Source organism: Mirounga leonina, unplaced genomic scaffold, assembly GCF_011800145.1.
Source record: "Mirounga leonina isolate KUSES-001 unplaced genomic scaffold, KU_Mleo_1.0 Mir_173, whole genome shotgun sequence".
Lineage (NCBI taxonomy): Eukaryota > Metazoa > Chordata > Mammalia > Carnivora > Phocidae > Mirounga > Mirounga leonina.
The window spans coordinates 3,827,066-3,852,831 of record NW_023270447.1 but is presented as its reverse complement, the minus strand read 5'-3'; the positions used below and the strand labels follow the sequence as shown (position 1 = coordinate 3,852,831).

Sequence of the window (25,766 nt, the reverse complement as noted above, 5' to 3'; positions counted from 1 at the left end):
TTTCCTTTTGCATTTAGGAGAAAGAATGAGCAAAGCAGAGTAGTTGGTATTAAGAAGTCGTTAATTGGCGGGCGCCTGGGTGGCTCAGTTGGTTAAGCGACTGCCTTCGGCTCAGGTCATGATCCTGGAGTCCTGGGATCGAGTCCCACATCGGGCTCCCTGCTCGGCAGGGAGTCTGCTTCTCCCTCTGACCCTCCTCCCTCTCATGCTCTCTGTCTCTCATTCTCTCTCTCTCAAATAAATAAATAAAATCTTAAAAAAAAAAAAGTCGTTATTTGGCTAGCATTTGGACTGGTGGAAGATCAACTTAGAGAGTATCAGAGGCTACTTGGTAGAGGATGTTGAATAGTAAAATCTAGATTTTATTTTGTAGGCAGGAGTGAACACTTGAAGGAATTTCGAGGTGGGCTTTGATATAAACAAATTGTGCTTCAGGAAGATAACTGACAGCAGTGTGAAAAAATGGATTGAAATGGCAAAGGGGTTGGAGGTAGAAAGCAGGAAATCCAGGTAGGTGACTATTGCAGTAGTTCAGTGAGAGATGATGAGAATCAAGGCAATGTTGGGGATAGTGGCAGTCACCAGAAAGAACAATCAACACTGTCTAATTATTGGATCTGGGGGATGGAGGAAATATCCAAAGACTATGACTCAGAACATGCCAATAAAACTCTTAGAGAAGTCTAGAGCAGTTTTTAGGAAACTATAATCTCAATTTGAGGCATGTAAGTGCTTAAACCTGTACTGTATAATTGAATGAAGGAGAGATAGGCTGTAAGATTTGTAGAAAATTGAAGGACTGCTGGGGGTTCGGGGATATGGGGAGAAGTTGGTCAAAGAGTACAAACTTACAGTTAGAAGATGAGTAAGTTCTGGGGATCTAATGCACAGTATTATGATTATAGATAACAACACTGTACTATATACTTAAAAGTTGCTAAAGTACAGCGCCTGGGTGGCTCAGTTGGTTAAGCGACTGCCTTCGGCTCAGGTCATGATCCTGGAGTCCCGGGATCAAGTTCCGCATCGGGCTCCCTGCTCGGCAGGGAGTCTGCTTCTCCCTCTGACCCTCCTCCCTCTCATGTGCTCTCTCTCATTCTCTCTCTCTCTCAAATAAATAAATAAAAATTTTTTTTAAAAAAGTTCCTAAAGTAGGGGCGCCTGGGTGGCTCAGTCATTAAGCGTCTGCCTTCAGCTCAGGTCATGATCCCAGGGTCCTGGGATCGAGCCCCGCATCGGGCTCCCTTCTCCACAGGAGGTCTGCTTGTCCCTCTCCCACTCCCCCTGCTTGTGTTCCCCTCTCTCGCTGTGTCTCTCTCTGTCAAATAAATAAAATCTTTAAAAAAAAAAAAGTTGCTAAAGTAGATAGATCTTAAATGTTCTTATGTCCCAAAATTACTAAAAGAATGGTAATTATGTGAGGTGTTGGAGATGTTAAGTAACATTACAGTGGTAATTATACTGCAGTATATGTATATCAGATCAGCACATTGTATATCTTGAAGTTGTGTTTTGTGTCAGTTATATCTCAATAATGTTGGCAAAAGTGAAGGATGGATCTGATAGATGAAACTTTCAAGGATGAATACGGTTTCTGAGGGAGAGAGTAGAGCAAGTGGACTAAGGGAATTGAGGCTCTGAGATATATCCATATTTGGGGTGCTAGAGAAACGTATGTAAGGTCAAATAATTTTCATTAGTATTTGGAGGAAATGCCTCTTTAGTTCTGTAATATTAGTTGATGTGATTTCCTTTGATTCCCTTCCAAACATACTTTACCTGTGACCATATCACTTTTCATGGATGCCCCTAATTTCTAGTCCACAAAGCTAGTTATTTTTTTATTTATTTTTAAGATGCTAACACTGTCTGGGTATTTGGGTATTTGCCTTTGGATTCCAAGGCAGCACTATCCAGTAGAAATAGAATGCAAGCAACATATATAATTTAAAATTTTCTAATAGCCACACTAAAAAAAAGTAAAGAGAAATGGATGAGGATCATTTTAATAATAAATTTCTAAAATGTTATCATTTAAACATGTAAATATAAAAAATTAATATTTTCCATTCCCTTTTTTGTACTAAGTCTTTGAAATCTGGTGATCCCAGGACTCTGGGATCACGACCTGAGCCGAAGGCAGACGCTTAACGACTGAGCCACCCAGGCGCCCCTACTTTAGCAACTTTTATACTTTCAGGACATCCCAGTTCAGGGGCTAGCCACATTTTAAGTGCTCAGTAGTGACATGCGACTAGTTTCTACCATATAGGTCAGTGTAATTTCTAAGGTTTTAAAGACTATGATGAGATGAGTTCTTCCTAGGAAACTCTTTAAGCTGCTCAGTCATAAATTCATGAGCATTTATGTCTTTGATTTGCAGCCTGCTTGAGGTATATAGAAATAACACAAGCTTAGAAAGGGAAGTAGCATAGTATTTTAGTGTCTGAACTCTGCCTGAGAAAATCCTTCATCTCTGCCTGTAGAGTAGAAGAAACCAGTGCGTTAGGCTTAAACTAGCATTCAACACTCTAGGCTTTTGCCATAATTCTCATTTAACATTATAATCTTCCTAGCAAACATATATAAGCACCTTTACTAGTATTTCTTAACACTTTCAAGGCTTCCCAATTACAGTAAAACCTTCCAGATCATACTTCTTATGATGATTATTAGTAATCCTTATTAAATATATCCTTTGCTTGAACATGTCATTTTTTTAATGTGATGCCAAAAATTGATGGTATATTTCTACAAGCATTAACTTAAATATAAATTAGAAAAGTTTAAATGAATTATATAAACATCTCAGTACCAGGAATTAGTGAAATTAGAAGTTACTATAATTTATATTTTAATTATATTTTATTTATTACATACTACATATTATTTTCAAAATTGAAAATTAATGAAACATTAAATGTGGGGAATTATGAAGTAGAACAACAGGTATTTGTATGAATTGCTATGTGTATTATTTAATATATAAGAAAAAAGTTTTTGTAAATCCGTGAACTAATTTGAAAAATACATTTAGATCAATTTTGAAAATCATTGCAAGGAAAATGTTAACATTTATTGATTATAAATCAAGGCTGAATATTTGTATCTAGTGCTAGAATATAAATTGTTGAAAATTGTATTGCATTAAACCAGGAAGAAAAGTACCTAGTTTCGATTATCAGATATAATTTAGCAATGGGCTAGTTAGGGATTTTCCTGTGGGTTTTGTTTTCATCTTGTTTACTTGGGATTTAAGTAGAATAGGAAAAAGCAAATCAGTTAGTAGTTTCAGAAATATTTTCCAGATATATTTATATACTTAAATATATTCTTAAGTATATTAGTCTTTCATAATACTTTTATTCTCAAAAGTTTAAAAACATATTACAGTTTAAATATAGGTAGGGGGTGCCTGGGTGGCTCAGTCAGTTGAGCGTCCCACTCTTTATTTTGGCTCAGGTCATGATCTGAAGATCATGGGATGGAGGCCCCAGCTGAGCTCCTGGCCCAGGGATGGGGGGAGTGGGGAGGGAGTCTGCTTGAGATTCTCTTTCCCTCTGCCTTTCCCCCGATTTGGTATGAGTGTGTGAGTGTGTGCTCTCGCTCTAAAAATAAATAAATGTTAGGTATTAAAGATAACTGGATTTTCACCTAGAGTTTAACAAGTATATATACTTTTTATATAGGTTAGCAGATTTTCAAGTTGGATGCTTCCCCAATGTTTTTGATCTTTTGAGTAGTTATTCTATTATTATATTTCTAACTGTTGATTAAGATTTATAAATAATTCTTTTTTTTTTGGCAGAGATAAAAGCAACAGTGTTTGATGACTGCAAGAAAGAAGGCGAATGGAAGGTAGAATTTGCATATTTTGCCCTTTAATTGAGGACATCAATATATTGTCCTTATTATACTTCTGTAACAGTATAGAGTCTGGAACCTACTGATTGCGTTCAAATCCCAGCTTCACCACTTGATAGCTGTGGCTTCTTAGATAAATTCCTTGATCTCTCTGTTCCTTGTTTATAAAATAGGGACAGTATTACCTCATAGTTTGGTTGTAAAGATTAAATGAATTAATCCATGGCAAATGATTACAACAGCACCTGGAACATTTATTATTCCAGAAGTGGAATTTTATAATTTTAAGAAAATTTGATGTTAAACACAAGATACATTTAAAATGAAAAAGTTCTCAAATAAGTAAATAAAATGAACAAGTTCTCTGCTTCAAAATGGAAATGTTTCTTTTTGCTTACTTATGTATGATATTATATGTATGTATATTGAGAAAATAAATATCCAGGTCATACAAGTTAAAAGGTGAGTTGAGATAATTTTGCCTTCTGCCCTAATATTTTCATTTTATGTCATAAAAGGTCTATGTTTGAGTAGGTTTAATGTATTAAATTCTGTCTTTTGTGAATTCTTGGCAATCAAGTACTTATACTATTTCTTAATTGATATTCATTTTAAGATAATGCTTTTAGATGAATTTACCACTAAGCTTTTGGCATCATGTTGCAAAATGACAGATCTTCTAGCCGAGGGTATAACTGGTAAGTGTTACTAATACTCATCATGAAAATGTTTTTTATTGTGATTGGGAAAGTTTGAAGTATTAATAAATTTTAGTCATTGTGTTTCTGAAGAGGTTATGTTTTATTTTTATAATGCTAGCCATAATAATTACACTGGACATTCTTTTCTCTGTGAGTCTTCAGAATAAGCCCTGGAAGTTTTTTCTTCAGCTGAGATTATAATTCAGTGCTCCTGACCAAAACTAAGTCAGTTGCCTTGTTGAGTTTGTTATTGAAATTTTTAACTCTTACATATTTGATAATGGTTTTGAATGTTGACACACTGGGTTAACCTTAGTGTTTTTATAAATATTGCTGGTTTTCATGTATTGCTTTAAGTGGATAGTAAGATTGTGTTATAAAATCAAGGCGCCCCATGACAACCCTTTAAAGAGATCTTAAATACCCTCACTGATAATGAGGAAACTGAGACTCAGAGTTAATTATAGAGGTGCCTGGGTGGCTCAGTCGGTTAAGTGTCTGCCTTCAGCTCAGGTCATGATACCAGGGTCCTGGGATCGAGCCCTGCATCAGGCTCCCTGCCCAGGGGGGAGTCTGCTTCTCCTCCTTCTGTGTGTGCTCACTCTATCTAGCTTTCACTCTCTCTCTCAAATAAATAAATAAAAGTTTTTAAAAGTCAAATATAATTCTTTTATATTTTGGAACTTAATGTAGGATGTGTACCCTCTGTCACTGCTACTTGTTAGGTTCAAATGTACACCAGTATTTTCAAGAAAACCTGAGCATTGTGTACAAGGGGAGGATTATCTAAAAGCTTTTATATGTTTATTTTGATACTTATGTATAAAATCTTTTTTTTTTTAAGAGTTTATTTATTTGACAGAGAGAGAGAGAGACACAGCGAGAGAAGGAACACAAGCAGGGGGTGTGGGGAGAGGGAGAAGCAGGCTTCCCCCGGAGCAGGGAGTCTGATGCAGGGCTCCATCCCGGGACTCTGGAATCATGACCTGAGCTGAAGGCAGCCGCCTAACCGACTGAGCCACCCAGGCACCCCTAAATATAAAATCTTTAATATATAATCTTTTATTATTGATTATATATTCAGTTTGTCTTTGTGGTATTTATGGTCTTCTCAGTGGAAAAACTCTCAACTAGAAATTAGAAGATTAAGGGCGCCTGGGTGGCTCAGATGGTTAAGCATCTGCCTTCGGCTCAGGTCATGATCCCAGGGTCCTGGGATCGAGTCCCGCATCGGGCTCCCTGCTTAGCGGGAAGCCTGCTTCTCCCTCTGCTTCTCTCTCTCTCTGTGTGTCTCTCATGAATAAATAAATAAAATCTTAAAAAAAAAAAAAAAGAGCTTGACATTTTAACCATAAAAAAAAAAATTAGATTAAAGCCTTGATTTTTCTACTATTGGACAAATGTAATATTGATTAAGCCACGAAGTTTAAGTTTCCAGAGGTCATTCTGATTTGCAACTAGAGTGAGAACGATTTGCTAATGTGTATGAAAACTCTGTGAAACTACAGAAACATTTTGCACTGTAAGGAGGTTTTATTGAACTTTTGTAGACCAGTGTTTCTTACTGTGTGTTCGGCGTTGATAGATATTCTTCAAGGAAAAGATTCTGTTGGCAAGTACGTTTGGGAAATAGCATTAGACAAAGCTAAACAGGTTTCTTTAGGACTTTCCAGAGATTTTTTTCTGTGCCAGCGGGTATGTGGATCCCCTGGGTTCAGGTGTAGTACTCAGTTTTCTAAATTTATTTGACCACAGAAAGCCTTTTTTTTTTTTTTTTTGAGAAGCATTTCATAAGGACTGTTTATCATGGAGAACATTGCTTCCTTATATGTGCTCACCTTGGTTTGCTCTGGTTTAATCATCATCATATCTACCAACTTGAACTTGTCCCAGTCCTTTTGAGTCCCACATGGGCTCTCAAATTGAGATTCCCTCGATTAGACTTGGCATTGCAGGTTCAGTGATCATACATTCTGTCATCATTCAGGTCATTTGTGAAAATATTCAGTACTGACTTAGAAGTTTTAAAAAATTGATGAGAAAAAGTAGAACCCTTTTAAAAAATAGACTGGAAGTTAGATTATTCCTTTGTCACTGTATAGGAATAATCATAAAAATCTTTTTAAAAAATCTCTTATAGATATCCATTTTCCAGGGAATTGAAGAAGTGGCACTTTGTGCTATTAATAACCAGACATTTAAGAGTATTTTCAAAGTCTGTATTCTAAATCATATCATAGTATTTTCACACATTAACATGTACATTACCCACCAAACATAATAGTATATATAGCATAAGATGACTGTAAGACACTTGATTTTGAGTATTAAGCAATAAAAGTAAGTTTATACAGATTTAACCTTAATCTTTTTTTTTTTTAAGATTTATTTATTTATTTGAGAGAGAGAAAGAAAGAGCACCAGCAGGAGGGGCAGAGGGAAAGGGAGAGAGAATCTGAAGCAGATTCAGTGTGAGGCCAGTCTCAGGCCCTGATCTCAGAACGCCAAGTTCACTACCTGAGCTGAAACCAAGAGTCGATTGCTTAACTGACTGTGCCACCCAGGCACCCCTAACCCTTAATCTTTTAAAGGTGAAATTATAATTGTTGGGAATGGAGATAAAAATAAAATTAAATATTTCCTTGAAAACCTTATTTGATATCCTAATAGAAGCTATGATAAACCTATACTTTATTAGTATAAACATAGGAATAAAAAGGTGAATCGCCATATTTATCAGAGAAGTCCAACAGTAGCCTCCCTTGCCTGTCAGATTAATCTTTTTTTTTAAGATATTTATTTATTTATTAGCAAGAGTGTGCCTGCACACAAGTGGGGGGCAGGGCAGAGGGGGAGGGAGAGAGAGAATCTCAAGCAGACACCCCACTGAGGACAGAGCCCCACACGGGGCTTGATCCCTTAACCCTGAGATCATGACCTAAGCCGAAATCAAGAATTGGATGCTCAACTGACTGAATCACCCAGGCACCCCAAGTTTAATCTTTTTAATTCTTTCCAGGACCTTTGCCAACTTTAGTCTTAAAAGATGGTTCTCTTGATTTGTAGAATGATACTTTAGGTTTTTTTTTTAATATAGCTTTAACAGTTAATTTGACAATTTAGAGTTTACTAGTTTTAAATTTACTTCACTTTACGTAAGTTAACCTTATGAACTTCTTAATTTCAATAATAAAACTATAATTGAGTAAATTGTGATATTTCATTTAAAAAATATAAATATTGCATAGTTTTAAAAGAATAAGAGTTAATTAGCAGTTTATTTAAAGAATATTATAGTAGTTAAGGTGCACCTGGGTGGCTAAGTCGTTAAGCGTCTGCCTTCGGCTCGGGTCATGATCCCAGGGTCCTGGGATCAAGGCCCGCATTGGGCTCCCTGCTCTGCAGGAAGCCTGCTTCTCCCTCTCCCACTCCCACTGCTTGTGTTCCCTCTCTTGCTGTGTCTCTCTCTGTCCAAAAAAAAAAAAAAAGAATATTATAGTGGTTAAAAACTTGGATTCTGGAGTCAAACAGATCTGGGTTGGAATCTTACCTGTTCTGCTCTCTGGCTGTGTAACTTGGACAAGTTACCTAACAACTTCAAGCCTCAGTTTCCTTATTTGTAAAATACTTACTTTATAGGTTTGTTATATAATACTTACTGTAAGGTTTAATAGATAATTCATGTTAAGTGCTTAGCCTGATATCTGGTATCATATTTGCTATTATAGTAGAATATTTTTAAGAAGAAATACATACTTTCATTTTTAATGCATTTTCTTGCTTTCTTCATGGCTTGTTGCTTGCTTATGCTGGTAGACCTAACTATGAAATAGCTGCTTTATCTTTTTTTTTTCTCATGATGAGCACTTAGCCCAGAGTTTAGTTTTAGGGAAGATACAGTTTGGGGATTTTTTTTTTTTAAGATTTTATTTATTTATTTGAGAGAGAGAGAGTGCAAGTGGCAGAGGGGGAGGGAAAGGGACAAGCAGACTCTGAGCTGAGCATGGAGCCTGATGTGGGACTCAGTCCCAGGACCCTGAGATCATGACCTGAGCCACAATCAAGAGTTGAACACTTAACCGACTGAGTCACTGAGGCATCCCTACATTTTTGGGATTTTTAAAGATTTTTTTTTTTTGACAGAGATAACGAGAGCAGGAACACAAGCAGGGGGAGCAGGAGAGGGAGAAGCAGGCTTCCCTCCAAGCAGGGAGCCCGATGCAGGGCTCGATCCCAGTACCCTGGGATCATGACCTGAGCCAAAAGCAGATGCTTAACGACTGAGCCACCCAGGTGCCCCCATTTTTGGGATTTTTAAATTTATCAAATGGAGACAAAGAAAATGTTAAACCCAGTATATGTAAATATGTTTCCCTATTATAAATAAGAAGTAAAGCTTATTTTAAAATTGTTTCAAATGTATAAATACTTGGTTATATAAAATTACTTTTTTTTTATTAGTTGTGGAGAATATTTATAAGAATCGAGAACCTGTCAGACAAATGAAAGCTCTTTATTTTATCTCTCCAACATCAAAGGTGAGTATTTTTAATCTTTAAAAGGCATGTTCAAAAAAATTAAAAAAATAAAAAAAATAAAAGGCATGTTCGTCATTCACCACTGACATCATTTTCTCATAGAAAATTCAAATAAAACATTCTTTATTAGAAAAATAGTGCCATAAACTAGTTTGCTTAGGAAAGTTTTTCTATGTTAGAAAATCATTTCATTTGCACTCTTCTCAATGAGAATATATTAAGTGAAAAATCCCCCCTCCCCCATATATGAAAGCAGAATTTAATTGTATAAAACAGTAGTTTCTTTGAGTAATTTGTTACTCAGTGCTGTTCCTGTGCAAGCATATTTTTTGGGACGACAGAAATATACATAAAAGAAACAGTCTTGGTTTAATCCTTTATCTTAGTGACTTCTCTATAGCGTACATTTATGTATACATATACACACATGTATGTATGCATCTAAGCGTGTGTGTAAATATGTTTTACATGTCAAAGGAGTATCTTAGTCTGTGATCTGTAATTGAGCTCATACTTAAAGCCAAACTTTTAGAGCCAAGTAAATACCATAATATCTGAGAATTTTCCAATACATCCTTTGGCATATTCCCACTCAGAATGTTAAGTTGGCAATTCCAGTTTCATTTCTTCTGATTCTATTAGACAGCAGGAAAAAAAATCAGACATTCACTGTTTAGTCTCTGCATATTGGCTGCTGGTGTTTTTTTCTTTTTTTAAATATTTATTTATTTTAGAGAGAAAGAGAGTGGGAAGGAGGGGGAGAGGGCGAGAGAAACCTAAGCAGACTCTGCACTGAGAAGGGAGCCTGATGTGGGTCTTGCTCTCAGGACCCTGGGATCACAACCTGAGCCAAAACCAAGAGTCAGATGCTTAACCCACTGAGGCACCCAGGCGCTCCTGGCTGCTAGTGGGTTTCAATGACATTTTATATCCTAATGCTAATTCTTAGCATTAACAGATAATGGTATGAAAGACTATGTGGCCATTGAAAATGAGATTTCTAGGAAATTTTAGTGATTTAAGTAATTGTTCATTTTTAATGTTAAGTGACAGAAGCAGGATACAGAATTGTGTATTTAGTAAAGGAGCAAAGGACTCAGAGAAAATGGTACCTGAATGTGGCTCCTTTTTCTACTATAACCAACTCTAGTTTCTCTTTCAGTCCTGAATCGATTACCTGTGTCCTGCAGCCCTGTGGGTACCAGTAAGGGCTTGGGCTCGTTGGACACTAGTGGAGAAACTAGTGAGAGACTTCTTTCCTCAGTGGCTTGGTGAGCCCCTGGAGACCAGTGTCAGAGTGTACCCAACCAGGGGTCATAAAATGACAGATTTCAGGAAGAGTTTGGCTATAAGAGATTTTCTGAACCCCAGGGGAAGGGTCAGTTGGTGAAAAAGAGAAGCCCTGGTGGTTTGTTTGCTTATATACCTACAGCCCTCAGGAGGGGAAATCTTTTTGCCTTCCTCCTTTTGTGGAACTGCTTGTATTTAGGGTTCTTCAACAACAAACCTAAGCCTCAATGAGTTGACAAAGGAAAGCATTGACACATCTAAGTGGGTCAGCTGCCAGAGAGAGGAAGTTCAGTAAGAATGAAGAAAATACACATCTTATAAAATATAGCTGCTTGGAGAGAAGGACGATGACCTGAACAGAAAAATAACACACATAAGGAGAGTCGAGTATAGCACATAAAAAACTTACTGAAGTTCAAAAATGTGATTTCTCAGTTAAACAGTTAATTGCAGAAAAGGATAATCCTCATTGAAATTTGAATTAATAGCCTAGAAGGTCAAAATGGAATATCTCAAAGCAAAAAAACGAAGTCATAGAAATTATGGGGGAAAGATAGGAGATTTGCTGGATGAGCCATGAGATCTAACAGAAATAGTTCTAGGGCTTCCAGAAGGAGATAAAGAAACAGATGGAGGAGAGATCATTAAATTCTGTGTTCTTCATTTTTGCTTCCAAATCATTGTATCTTTAAAACTACCAGCACTAAAAATAAACAAAACTACCAGCACTGAGGCATGTAAGAACTACCAGACTGTATTACCTGCCATTCTTCCTCCTTGCAGTCATTTCCCAACCTCTGGGTCTTTCATTATCCCTTGACAGTTTTACTCCTAGCTCACTGTTACTCTCTTCAGCACCTCTTCAATCATAGTCTCAATGGTTTCGTTATCCAGATAAGATAACATTTCCAGTATGTTCATTGGCTTCTCAGCTCCTTGATTTGTTACCTTCTGATGGTCTTATGTATGGCTTCTAGCTTCTCTCTCACTGAATTGTTCCTGGATCTTCTCATTGCTGAAACTGTACTCTGTTCATACATAATACCTTACTAAGGTTTTTAGCTATTACTGTCTAGACAACATAGCATTTAAAAAGAAATCAGTTTATAAAGTAAACTTTTAGAAAGTTAAAAGTTTTATTTTATTAAAAAGAATAATCTTAGTTATTTCAAAAGCTAGCATATTTAAATCAGTATTTGGTTAAATGTATATTAACATCTAACCTTTTTTAAGTCTGTAGACTGTTTTTTACGTGATTTTGCAAGTAAATCTGAGAACAAATACAAAGCAGCATATATATACTTCACTGACTGTAAGTAGCTTTGTAGAAGTATTGTTTCATTGTGAATTGTGTAAGACTGTTGAATCACAGACCTGTACCTCTGAAACAAATAATACATTATATGTTAAAAAAAGAAGATAGTAGGAAGGGAAGAATGAAGGGGGGAAAATCGGAGGGGGAGACGAACCATGAGAGACTATGGACTCTGAGAAACAAACTGAGGGTTCTAGAGGGGAGGGGGGTGGGAGGGATGGGTTAGCCTGGTGATGGGTATTAAAGAGGGCACGTTCTGCATGGAGCACTGGGTGTTATATGCAAACAATGAATCATGGAACACTACATCAAAAACTAATGATGTAATGTATGGTGATTGACATAACATTATAAAATAAAATAATCCTGTTAATTATAAAGTATTTCTTATAATACTATGCTTTTCTATTTATTGCTTATTCTAATTAGGTTAGAAAGAATCTAAAGATATAAGATTATATCTATCCTAATTCATATTAAGGTGATAGAAAATTAAATTCTGAACTAGTCATTTTTGCTGGTATACAGTGGTGGGGGATTGGTGGTGAGAACTGTCCCTCAAATTTTATGCTGATAACAGGAGGAATTTTTTTAAAATCAGAGTTTTAATTGGGGATTTGATTATATAATCAAAAATAAGACCCTTTGGGAGAGTACTGAAGAAATTGCCATCTGTTTGGCAAATATTAATGGAGAGCATCTGTCACATTTCTCTTACCATGCCATATGTTCAAATAGAAAGCAGCTAAACTAAAGAATCACAGAGAAGTCTAGAAACACATATAATTCTGCTTTATGTTATGCCTTACATAATTATACTGCAAAATGAAAATGCCCTTCATCTAAGCGCAGTCTTGGTCTGTGCTATTAGAGATTCATCATTTTAAGTAATATATTGTTTTTCCTGTAAATTATTATTTATCTCATGCCTGTAGTAGTTTGCATTTTAAAAATATCATGCCATAACTATTTATCTTTTAAATACCTATTATACAGAAATTCATGTTTATGGAATTGATAAAATTTAATGAATGTGAAGTCTCTTAAGGAATCTTGAGGCCAAAGAACATCATGTTAAAGGACACTAGGACCCAATGGTTGATGTTCCAACCTAGATTAAAGGTCGGGTTGGGGGAATAGGCTCTAAGGTCCAGAATTTATTAGTCTCAGGATTTCCTGACATTAGAGAAATTCTTGTAATACATACAAGGAAATTTGTGTGGTATGGTTGCACTTAGTGCCAGATTTAGAAAAGTAGTATAAATTCCTAAGAAGTTCTGAAAGTCCTGTAAAAGTTTATTAAGTCATGGGTTTGGACCTGATTTTCCTTCCTGATAATTTTAGTTTGCTGTGTAAGCAGCTCTCTAAGGAAATAATCTTAGCTTATGGTGCCTATGAATTTGAAAAATGGAATTTCTATTACAGCCCTCTTGGCTAGAATACATCTGCTGTGTAAAGTGAAGAAGAATATTTACATATTATCTCATCCCCATAGTAAATTATTTCGTGAAAGTCACTAATTATATGTAAAAAATAAATATTCTTGGATGTTGAAATGATTTATTCAGAAGAATAAAAACTTAGCTGGAGTTACATGCTTTGATTTCTTTTCTCTCTCTCAGTTTGCCCTGATAGTCTCTTTAACAAAATTAAAGCTTCTTGCTCCAAGTCAATAAGAAGATGTAAAGAAATAAATATTTCCTTCATTCCACTTGAATCTCAGGTACTTTCTTTTTTTATTTTTAATTTTAGTTCATAATGGATTTTATGTACTGTGTATTTGGTGATTTTGAACAATCCACAAACATTTCTCATGATGAAGGAAAGAAGAGCATAAATTGGAATAGAATATTATGAAAGTGAAGCTTAAATTTCATGGCTGCCACTAAATCCTGTGTAGGTCAAGTTTTACAGCACTATGAGATTATGAAAGCAAAAGATTTTGAGCCGTCTATGTTAGATGACTCAAAAGAAATCATTTTAGCTTCTATGACCATTTGTGATATTAAAGCAAATGTTCTTCAGTAAATGTTTTATATAACATTATAGAGATTATCTTAATTTATAAAATTTTTAATTTTTAAAATTCATTTTGACTTTAGAATAGTTATAAACCTTCAGTTAATAATAATAATGGTGATAGGAAACACCTACATAGTATTCTCCATGTGCCAGACACTTTCCTAAATGTTTTCCATAAATATATTCATGTAAATCCTCATAATAGTTCTATGAATAGATAGTAATCCTATCTTCATTTTAAAGATGAGGAAATCAAAAAAGTTAAGTAACTTGCCCCAAATCACACAGCTAGTGCATTGTTCAGCTTTGATGTGCTCTGTTCTCTGTGTTTGGATTCTAGCATTTCATAGAATTGTAATAGCTCACTGTTGTTTGGAACTATAAGGTCAATATTTTAAGAGACAGGAAGGTCCTAGAAAAGGGATTTTTCTTTTAAGCTGTTGCTGTTTTGGGCAAAGAAAAATTATAATCCAAATTGTAAAATTTTAAGATACCTGTTTAATATTAGACTGTTTCCAAAGGTTACCTTTAGACCTGTTCCTTTTAATGTGATATGTAAGGTTAATGTAAGGTAATATGGGCTTCCTAAGTGATGTGGGATATAAACAGTAGTGTGAGAAATATTACAAGCATATCCAGAGCATCTGCTGTACAGATGGTAAATATAATTTTAGTTTCAGAATTCATTAAAATTCAGCAGTTGCTGTATTTGAAGGAGAGATTTGTGTAGCTCTCTGACCAATTTGATTATTGATGGAAATAACTTGTCTTTGTCTGTATAGAGAAATCTCATGAGAATCTTCTTACTGGTCTTTGCAAAATGTTGTGATTATTTTAAGTCCTGTATGCTTTGTTTTTCCCCTATAAAGTTTTTGCCTTTATTTCCTTGATAAATATCTTAAGAGGGTTTACTCAGTAAATTTAACTGTTATGGAGAAATTATAGTGAAAATATTTTGAACTCTTGTCCATTTGCGAGTGAAGATGTAAATGAAATACTACTAAGTGGTTTGAGCTATGAGCAAAGGCCTATATGAGCATTTATCAAGATCATGTGCAGTGGACATTGTCTGCTAGATGCAAAGTGGTTTGCTGTGCTGGGCATGATATATGCTCTACACTCACGTGAATGCTGTGAAAGGAATCCAAAGAATTATACATCTTCAAAATGATATCAACTAAGATTAGGTTTAAAGCTGCATATAATAGAAAAATTTGCTTTCAGTAGCTTAAGCAAGATGGAGGGGCTCCTGGGTGGCTCGGTCGGTTAAGCGTGTGCCTTCGGCTCAGGTCATGATCCCAGGGTCCTCAGTCGAGCCCCGCATTGGGCTCCCTGCTCAGCGGGAAGCCTGCTTCTTCCTCTCCCACTCTCCCTGCTTGTGTTCCCTCTCTGACTGTGTCTCTCTCTGTCAAATAAATAAAATCTTAAAAAAAAAAAAAACAAGATGGAAATTTATTTCTAATATAAAAGAAGTCAGGAAATGGGTTATGTATGGCTGGGATGCTGGCTCTACAAAATTGTCAAGGGCCTACTCTAGGCATGACCCTCATGATCCAGGGTAACTGTAGAATCATTTCGTCCTTGTTTGAGGGAGCAGGATGAAAGAGAGAAAGAAAGAAGTATATAGATTTCATTTATATCTTGTTAGCTAAAATTAAGTCACATGGGTACACTTGAGTGTATAAATGTAGTCTTTTATGTAGTCTTATGTGACTGCTTCCCCCAAAGAATTGGTATGGTTACTGAAAAGTAAGGGAAGAATGGTTTTGGGGGAGGCAGCTCACAGTCTACCACAAGAGAAGAGAGAATAATTCATACTAGGAGAATGAGAAAATATTTGATGAATGGCTAGAATTTCATAAGGTAATAATGACACAAAAAAGAAGAGGAAGGTGACAATAGCCTGGATGCAAAGATACAGAAGCAGAAAAGTGCAGAACAGCAGAAGTGTGGATTATAAGGGGTGAAGATATGATAGATAAGTCTGTCTCTGTAGGTAGGTTGGGACTGTGTTGTAGGAGGCTCCAGGTTCCACCAAGAATAATGGCAGAAAATGCACTGATGCAGAAGACCATGGAACTGGTCCTAATGTCTTTAAGGAAAGAGAAGTCAGGAGATCATTGGGGAGAGATTGTCAACATCAGATACGATAGTGCTCCAAAGAAAAGTTGGACGTTCACATTTAGAGGTTGCATGGAGAGGAAGGAGGTTCATTCACTCTTGAATTTGAGTCAAAGAAACCTCTCTCTTTCCTTCCCCAGGGTTTAAGATAATTAGTGCTATCACATATACATTAAGGCAGTTAGATGGAAAGCATTCAAGAATGTAGGGGCGTTTGATTACAGTGGACCTTAGGGAGTACAGAGAGTCTGGTGTAGTTAGCAGAGAGGGTACTAGATGGTGTCTAGGTAGAAATAGAGCTAAACCAGCTATAGATTAGCAAGAAAAGTAGATGGAAGTGGTGTGGGTCGAGAGAGTCTTTATTTAAGGAGCTGATTATGGATCATGAAGTTGAAGAAAGTATTCAGTGATCGTCTAAAGGAACATGTAATGGTGGTGATGAAAAGTGGAGAAGAGTAGGAGGAAGGAAAGAAATGTGAGTGTAGAATAAAAACCAGCTCCAAAATTCTCTTTGGGTCATTGGAGTATTAGATAGCTTAGATGAATTTAAACCGTGGTAACAACTCCCTAAATCTCAGTACATTACAACAGCCAAGTTTATTTCTCATTCATGTTATTATCCATTGTGGTTTGCCTGGGGCTTTGCTCTATATTCTCGTCATTCCAGGACTGAAGCTGAAGGAACAGCCCTTGTCTGGGACATAGCAGAGGGAAAAGAGAAATGGTGGAGCCACACGATGGCTCCCCCCACCCACATACGCACAATGGCTTTTAAAGCTTTTGTGGAGAGTCACTTCTACTCATATTCCAATGACCATAGCCAAGGCTGAGTGAGTGAGAAGCCCTTTAGGGAAGGGCAGTATTTTTTGTTTGTTGAGAGAAAGAGATAGAGAGCGGGGGTGTTGGAGCAGCAGAGGGAGAGAGAGAGAATCTGAGGGAGGCTCCACACTCAGTGCAGAGATCTCACAACCTGAGATCATGACCTGAGCCAAATCGAGTTGGACTCTTAACCGATTGAGCTATCCAGGCACCCCAGGGCAGTATTTTTGAACAGATATTATCTACCGTGGTATGATAGTGTACTGTGAGAAGTGCTTTTTGGGAAGTTAATACAACAGCCAAGACTTTGAGCAACACAGACATAAGTGGATTAGCTATGGTTAAATTTCAGTCCACATTCAGCCTGCTGCTGTTGGTTATGTGTTATGTTCAGAAAAATGAATGACTGTACGGTGAAAGGAAACTCACAAGGAAGCTTATTCATAATTCAATGGTTAACCTATAATATTTATTACATACCTACTTTTACACTCAATACATTATCCTAGGCTAAGCGGGATTGCTATCATTGTTTTAAAAAAACAAAACAAAAAAAACAATAAAAATTGGTTAGAGAGCTTCTTCCTTTGTACTCTTCAAATAACACAATAATAGTAAATCTCTAATCCAGTTCTTTGTACATAAGTAAATGCTTTTGTTAGTTGAATAAATGTATCTTTGAGGTTTCAGTGTATCTGTGGTTAGACCAATTACTATGTTTGGCACAATACTGTGTTTTTGGAAGATAAGTTTCTATTTTAAGGACATGAAGAATATAAGCTAAAGAATTGAAGAAACATCTCAACTATGGAAAATTTCTAGGTTATTCTCTAAAGGATTAAGATTTTTAATGTATGTCAAATATATAGACCAATTTTGGTTTTGTTGTATTTGTGCTAGGTATTAGATTTTTATTTTAGTTTGACTACCTCAGATTCCTTCATCTGTTGCACAGTGAAAAACAAACAGTACAATCTGTATATGAAACAAGAATTGAAGGAGAGAGGTAGACTAAGCAGGAAAGGAGAGTGAGAAAAGAAATAAGGATGAAATCAAGAGGACAGAGAGAAAATGAGAGTTGATAAGGTAAAGACACAGTGGTCTCAGGAAACAGCATGGTTAGTGCAAGTAATTTCTTTTGATGTCCAAATAATAGCTGCATTTTTCTTGATTGATTTTTTTTTTTCATTAAGTCACCAAATTGACAGTGTGACCTTTTTTTTTCGGCCTAACTTAGGTTTATACTCTTGATGTACCAGATGCATTCTATTACTGTTACAGTCCAGACCCTAGTAATGCAAACGGAAAAGATGCCATTATGGAAGAAATGGCTGAGCAGATAGTTACAGTGTGCGCTACCCTGGATGAAAATCCTGGAGTAAGATACAAGAGGTAAGACACTCAATAGTGTCTGTATATGTTATGCTTTCTATTTGATCTCCAGTGTAGAGGTAAGTAATGTCTCTGCGCTTGTGTTTATTGCAGTTTATTTTCCATCTAAAATTATGCTGTATATATAGGAGATTTAAAGTTTAAGGTTGAAATTTCAGAGCAACTAATAGCCTCTGTTACTAAATTTCAGTGCTTAAATTTGGTATGATTTGCAAACACTTTCATGAGTTTAAGGAATGCTTAGGGGAAATGTCTTTATTGTCATATAGAGAATACATACAGTCTTACAATTAATGTTTTGTTAAATTTTCACCAAATTTGAATGGCCATATTATCTGAATAGTGGTTTTAGTGTCAAAGTATGTATGTATGTATGTATCTATTTAAGATTTTATTTATTTATTTGTCGGAGAGGGAGAGCACAAGCAGGGGGAGTGGCAGGCAGAGGGAGAAGCAGGCTCCCCGCTGAGCAGAGAGCCTGATGCTGGGCTCTATCCCAGGACCCTGGGATCATGACCTGAGCTGAAGGCAGACACCAAACCCGACTGAGCCACCCAGGTCTCCCTCTAATTCCAGTGGCTATTTTAAATAGATTATTGGATTTTGGTTTTTTTTAAGAATAAAGTTTGACTTTAATACTATGTACCTTTATTTATTTGCTTTTTAAAAATAAAATTTACTGTGAAGTGCATAAATTATATGTGTATGGCTTGATAAATTCTTCCAAAGTGAACATATCCTGCTAACCCCACCAAGGTCAAGAAATAGAACATAGATGACATCTCAGAGGTTCTGCTCATGAGCCCCCTTGATCACCAGTCCCCTCTCCTCCCCAAAGGTCACTGCTGACTTCTAACACATTTTAGTTTTGCTTGATGTTGAACTTGGTAAAAATGGAATCATGTGATATTTTTTGTTTCTGGCTTCTTTATTCAACATTATGTTCTGAGAGTCATCTGTGTTGTGTGTAACCAGGCAGCTTGGATTTTAATCTCTGCTAATTGCTAGCTGTGTGACCCTTCTGCCCTCAGTTTCCTTATCTATGAAATGGGAATGATAATAATACCCATCTTAAAAAGTTGTTAGAACTCTGTAAAGCATTCAGAATAGTGCATGGCACCAGTAAAATGATAGTAGTAAATATACTGTGGTACAACTAATAAGTATTTTTATTTTATTTTATTTTTTAAAAGATTTTATTTATTTATTTGAGAGAGAGAGAGCACATGAGAGGGGGGAGGGTCAGAGGAGAAGCAGACTCCCTGCCGAGCAGGGAGCCCGATGCGGGGCTCGATCCCAGGACTCCAGGATCATGACCTGAGCCGAGGGCAGTCGCTGAACCAACTGAGCCACCCAGGCGCCCCTATTTTTTATTTTTTATTTTTTATTCTGTTATGTTAGTCACCATACAGTACATCATTAGTTGTGTTTGGTTTTTTTTTTAAGATTTTATTTATTCATTTGAGACACAGAGATAGAGAGAGAGCATGAGCAGGGGAGAGGCAGAGGGAAAGGGAGAAGCAGGCTCCCCGCTGAGCCAGGAGCCTGATGTGGGGCTTGATCCCAGGACCCTGGGATCATGACCTGAGCCGAAGGCAGACGCTTAACCATCTGAGCCACCCAGGCACCCCACATCATTAGTTTTTGATGTAGTGTACAAATAATAAGTATTATCACTCATTTCTCTTTTAGAAGTTTCTTTAATTTGAACTTTGGCATTGATCAGGTTACTTGGCTAATAAGCTCTACTCATACATACATCAGGTATTGAAAACTTTCTTTTTCTTATAGGTGATGTACTAATTACATTCTGAACTCAGGGGAACAGAGCTAAGTGGTTTCTCTTCTGCTAGAGTTCAGTTGCTGTTCAAGTTTCTGTTCTTGGTGTTGACTCTGTTCAGGATGAGTAAATATAACCAATTAATAATTTAAAAGCTCACCAGTGGACCTGTTTTGAGTTACTGCAATAGTTAACGAATAATCCAGGCTTTTAAAATCCTACTTGTAGGGGCACCTGGGTGGCTCAGTCATTAAGCGTCTGCCTTTGGCTCAGGTCATGATCCCGGGGTCCTGGGATCGAGCCCCACATCGGGCTCCCTGCCCGGTGGGAGGTCTGCTTCTCTCTCTCCCACTCCCCCTGCTTGTGTTCCCTCTCTCGCTGTGTCTCTGTCAAGTGAATAAATAAAATCTTCAAAAAAAATAAAATAGTAAGTTGTTCTCTCTTTAAAATTTTGAGATAGTTTCTTCTAACAGATTAAAATATACCCTAAATCTCTAGTATATGATGTTTTCTATTCCCCTGCCTGATCACATCCTCTCCCTTTTTTTTTTCTTTTTCTTTTTTCTTTTTTTAAATCCTCTTCTTTCTTTTTTCAAACAACTTCTTATCAATTCCTTTTATAAAATTTTTTATAATTTCCATTTTTACAGTCATATTCCATCCCTTCATCATATCAACCCTTATTTTTGTACATATATAAGTTTTTCTTTCTTTAAAATTTTGGGAGGCACTTTCTTCTAAAAGACCAAAATACACCCCAAATCTAGTGTGTGGCACTGATCTATATACCATATAGATCATATTTGATCACATTCTGGTTTTGTTGTTGTTGTTGTTGTTGTTGTTTTGTTTTGTTTGTTTTTGTTTTTATCTTTATCTTTTTCCTTTTTCTTTTTTCTCTCTTTCCCTTTCTTATCCCACTGCTTCAGGTCTTTTCTGATTTGTTTAGAGTATATTTTCTGGGGACGTGGTTACTCTGCTAGCATTTTGTTCTCTCATTAATCTATTCTCCCCTGCACAAAATGACAAGACGGAAAAAATCACCTCAACAAAAAGAACAAGAGGTAGTACCGACTGCCAGGGACCTACTCAATACAGACATTAGTACGATGTCAGATCTAGAGTTCAGAATCATCACTTTAAAGATACTAGCTGGGCTTGAAAAAAATATGGAAGTTATTAGAGAAACCCTTTCTGGAGAAGTAAAAGAGCTAAAATCCAACCAAGTAGAAATCAAAAAGGCTATTAATGAGGTGCAATCAAAAATGGGGGCGCTAACTGCTAAGATAAATGAGGCAGAAGAGAGAATCAGTAATATAGAAGATGAAATGATGGAAAATAAAGAAGCTGAGAAAAAGAGAGATAAACAACTACTGGATCACGAGGGCAGAATTCGAGAGATAAACGATACCATAAGACGAAACAACATTAGAATAATTGGGATCCCAGAAGAAGAAGAAAGAGAGAGAGGGGCAGAAGGTATAATGGAGCAAATTATAGCAGAGAACATCCCTAATTTGGGGAAAGAAACAGGCATGAAAATCCAGGAAGCACAGAGAACCCCTCTCAAAATCAATAAAAATAGGTCAACTCCCCGACATCTAATAGTAAAACTTATGAGTCTCATAGACAAAGAGAAAATCCTGAAAGCAGCTCGGGAGAAGAGATATGTAACCTACAAGGGTAGAAACATTAGATTGGCAACAGACCCATCCACAGAGACCTGGCAGGCCAGAAAGGACTGGCAGGATATATTCAGAGCACTAAATGAGAAAAGTATGCAGCCAAGAATACTATATCCAGCTAGGCTGTCATTGAAAATTGAAGGAGAGATAAAAAGCTTCCAGGACAAACAAAAACTAAAGGAATTTGCAAACACAAAACCAGCCCTACAAGAAATCTTGAAAGGGGTCCTCTAAGCAAAGAGAGAGCCTAAAAGCAACATAGACCAGAAAGGAACACAGACAATATACGGTAACAGTCACCTTACAGGCAATACAATGGCACTAAATTCCTATCTTTCAGTAGTTACCCTGAATGTAAATGGGCTCAATGCCCCAATCAAAAGACACAGGCTAACAGACTGGATTAAAAAACAAGACCCATCGATATGCTGTCTGCAAGAGAATCATTTTAGAACCAAAGACACCCCCAGATTGAAAGTGAGGGGGTGGAAAACCATTTACCATGCTAATGGACACCAAAAGAAAGCTGGGGTGGCAATCCTTATATCAGACAAATTAGATTTTAAACCAAAGACTGTAATAAGACATGAGGAAGGACACTATATCATACTTAAAGGATCTATCCAACAAGAAGATCTAACAATTGTAAATATCTATGCCCCTAACATGGGAGCAGCCAATTATATAAGGCAATTAATAACAAAAGCAAAGAAACACATCGACAACAATACAATAATAGTGGGGGACTTTAACATCCCCCTCACTGAAATGGACAGATCGTCTAAGCAAAAGATCAACAAGGAAATAAAGACTTTAAATGACACACTGGACCAAATGGACTTCACAGACATATTCAGAACATTCCACCCCAAAGCAACGGAATACACATTCTTCTCTACTGCCCATGGAACATTCTCCAGAATCGACCACATCCTAGGTCATAAATCAGGTCTCAACCGGTACCAAAAGATTGGGATCATTCCCTGCCTATTTTCAGACCACAATGCTTTGAAACTAGAACTCAATCACAAGAGGAAAATCGGAAAGAACTCAAATACATGGAGGCTAAAGAGCATCCTACTGAAGAATGAATGGGTCAACCAGCAAATTAAAGAAGAATTAAAAAAATACATGGAAACCAATGAAAATGAAAACACAACTGTTCAAAATCTTTGGGATGCAGCAAAGGCAGTCCTAAGAGGAAAGTATATAGCAATACAAGCCTTTCTCAAGAAACAAGAAAGGTCTCAAGTACACAACCTAACCCTACACCTAAAGGAGCTGGAGAAAGAACAGCAAATAAAGCCTAAACCCAGCAGGAGAAGAGAAATAATAAAGATCAGAGCAGAAATCAATGACATAGAAACTAAAAGAACAGTAGAACAGATCAACGAAACTAGGAGCTGGTTCTTTGAAAGAATTAACAAGATTGATAAACCCCTGGCCAGACTTATCAAAAAGAAAAGAGAAATGACCCAAATCAACAAAATCATGAATGAAAGAGGAGAGATCACAACCAACACCAAAGAAATACAAACAATTATAAGAACATATTATGAGCAACTCTATGCCAGCAAATTAGATAACCTGGAAGAGATGGATGCATTCCTAGAGATGTATCAACTACCAAAACTGAACCAGGATGAAATAGAAAACTTGAACAGACCTATAACCACTAAGGAAATTGAAGCAGTCATCAAAAATCTCCCAAAAAACAAAAGCCCAGGGCCAGATGGCTTCCCAGGGGAATTCTACCAAACATTTCAAGAAGAATTAATACCTATTCTTCTGAAACTGTTCCAAAAAATAGAAATGGAAGGAAAACTTCCAAACTCATTTTATGAGGCCAGCATTACCTTGATCCCCAAACCAGACAAAGACCCCATCAAAAAGGAGAATTACAGACCAATATCCCTGATGAACATGGATGCAAAAATTCTCACCAAAATACTAGCCAATAGGATCCAACAGTACATTAAAAGGATTATTCACCATGACCAAGTGGGATTTATCCCTGGGCTGCAAGGTTGGTTCAACATCCGCAAATCAATCAGTGTGATACAATACATTAACAAAAGAAAGAACAAGAATCATGATCCTCTCAATAGATACAGAAAAAGCTTTTGACAAAGTACAGCATCCTTTCTTGATCAAAACTCTTCAGAGTATAGGGATAGAGGGTACATACCTCAATATCATAAAAGCCATCTATGAAAAACCTACAGTGAATATCATTCTCAATGGGGAAAAACTGAGAGCTTTCCCCCTAAGGTCAGGAACACAGCAGGGATGTCCACTATCACCACTGCTATTCAACACAGTATTGGAAGTCCTAGCCACAGCAATCAGACAACAAAAAGAAATCAAAGGCATCCAAATTGGCAAAGAAGAAGTCAAACTCTCACTCTTTGCAGATGATATGATACTTTATGTGGAAAACCCAAAAGACTCCACCCCAAAACTGCTAGAACTCATACAGGAATTCAGTAAAGTGGCAGGATATAAAATCAATGCACAGAAGTCAGTGGCATTCCTATACACCAACAACAAGACAGAAGAAAGAGAAATTAAGGAGTCGATCCCATTTACAATTGCACCCCAAACCATAAGATACCTAGGAATAAATCTAACCAAAGAGACAAAGAATCTGTACTCAGAAAACTATAAAATACTCATGAAAGAAATTGAGGAAAACACAAAGAAATGGAAAAACGTTCCATGCTCATGGATTGGAAGAACAAATATTGTGAAGATGTCAATGCTACCTAGAGCAATCTACACATTCAATGCAATCCCCATCAAAATACCATCCACTTTTTTCAAAGAAATGGAACAAATAATCCTAAAATTTGTATGGAACCAGAAAAGACCCCGCATAGCCAGAGGAATGTTGAAAAAGAAAAGCAAAGCCGGCGGCATCACAATTCCGGACTTCCAGCTCTATTACAAAGCTGTCATCATCAAGACAGCATGGTACTGGCACAAAAACAGACACATAGATCAATGGAACAGAATAGAGAGCCCAGAAATGGACCCTCAACTCTATGGTCAACTAATCTTCGACAAAGCAGGAAAGAATGTCCAATGGAACAAAGACAGTCTCTTCAACAAATGGTGTTGGGAAAATTGGATAGCCACATGCAGAAGAATGAAACTGGACCATTTCCTTACACCACACACAAAAATAGACTCCAAATGGTTGAAAGACCTCAATGTGAGACAGGAGTCCATCAACATCCTAAAGGAGAACACAGGCAGCAACCTCTTTGACCTCAGCCGCAGCAACTTCTTCCTAGAAACATCGCTAAAGGCAAGGGAAGCAAGGGCAAAAATGAACTATTGGGACTTCATCAAGATAAAAAGCTTTTGCAAAGCAAACAGTCAACAAAACCAAAAGACAACCAACAGAATAGGAGAAGATATTTGCAAATGACATATCAGATAAAGGGCTAGTATCCAAAATCTATAAAGAACTCATCAAACTCAACACCCAAAGAACAAAGAATCCAATCAAGAAATGGGCAGAAGACATGAACAGACATTTTTCCAAAGAAGACATCCAAATGGCCAACAGGCACATGAAAAAGTGCTCAATATCGCTCAGCATCAGGGAAATCCAAATCAAAACCTCAATGAGATACCACCTCACACCAGTCAGAATGGCTAAAATTAACAAGTCAGGAAACGACAGATGTTGGCGGGGATGCGGAGAAAGGGGAACCCTCTTACGCTGTTGGTGGGAATGCAAGCTGGTGCAGCCACTCTGGAAAACAGTATGGAGGTTCCTCAAAAAGTTGAAAATAGAGCTACCATATGATCCAGCAATTGCACTACTGGTATTTACCCCAAAGATACAAAAGTAGGGATCCGAAGGGGTACGTGCACCCTGATGTTTATAGCAGCAATGTCCACAATAGCCAAACTGTGGAAAGAGCCAAGATGTCCATCGACAGATGAATGGATAAAGAAGAAGTGGTATATATATACAATGGAATATTATGCAGCCATCAAAAGGAATGAGATCTTGCCATTTGCAACGACATGGATGGAACTGGAGGGTATTATGTTGAGTGAAATAAGTCAAACAGAGAAAGACATGTATCATATGATCTCACTGATACGAGGAATTCTTAATCGCAGGAAACAAACTGAGTGTTGTTGGAGTGGGGGGGTGGGGTGGGAGGGATGGGGTGACTGGGTGATAGACACTGGGGAGGGTATGTGCTCTGGTAAGCGCTG

The 25,766-nt window shown here is 37.0% G+C and overlaps 1 protein-coding gene across 7 annotated transcripts in view; it reads left to right on the top strand.

Annotated features, from left to right (window-relative positions):
* STXBP3 (syntaxin binding protein 3) overlaps window positions 1-25,766 on the top strand; it is an 86,535-nt gene that overhangs the window by 9,091 nt on the left and 51,678 nt on the right. For 5 of the 7 annotated variants that reach the window (XR_004681540.1, XR_004681541.1, XM_035017879.1 and 2 more), the window contains exons 2-7: window positions 3,809-3,858; window positions 4,481-4,562; window positions 9,027-9,103; window positions 11,627-11,705; window positions 13,331-13,431; window positions 17,908-18,062. Coding sequence is in view for 5 of the 7 variants with exons in the window: in XM_035017879.1 (XP_034873770.1) it covers window positions 3,809-3,858; window positions 4,481-4,562; window positions 9,027-9,103; window positions 11,627-11,705; window positions 13,331-13,431; window positions 17,908-18,062 (544 nt within the window). In the remaining 2 variants the exon portion in view is untranslated. Of the gene's footprint in view, window positions 1-252; window positions 511-3,808; window positions 3,859-4,480; window positions 4,563-9,026; window positions 9,104-11,626; window positions 11,706-13,330; window positions 13,432-17,907; window positions 18,063-25,766 lie in introns of those variants that run through there. The other 2 variants (XM_035017882.1, XM_035017883.1) reach the window with 2 other exon arrangements.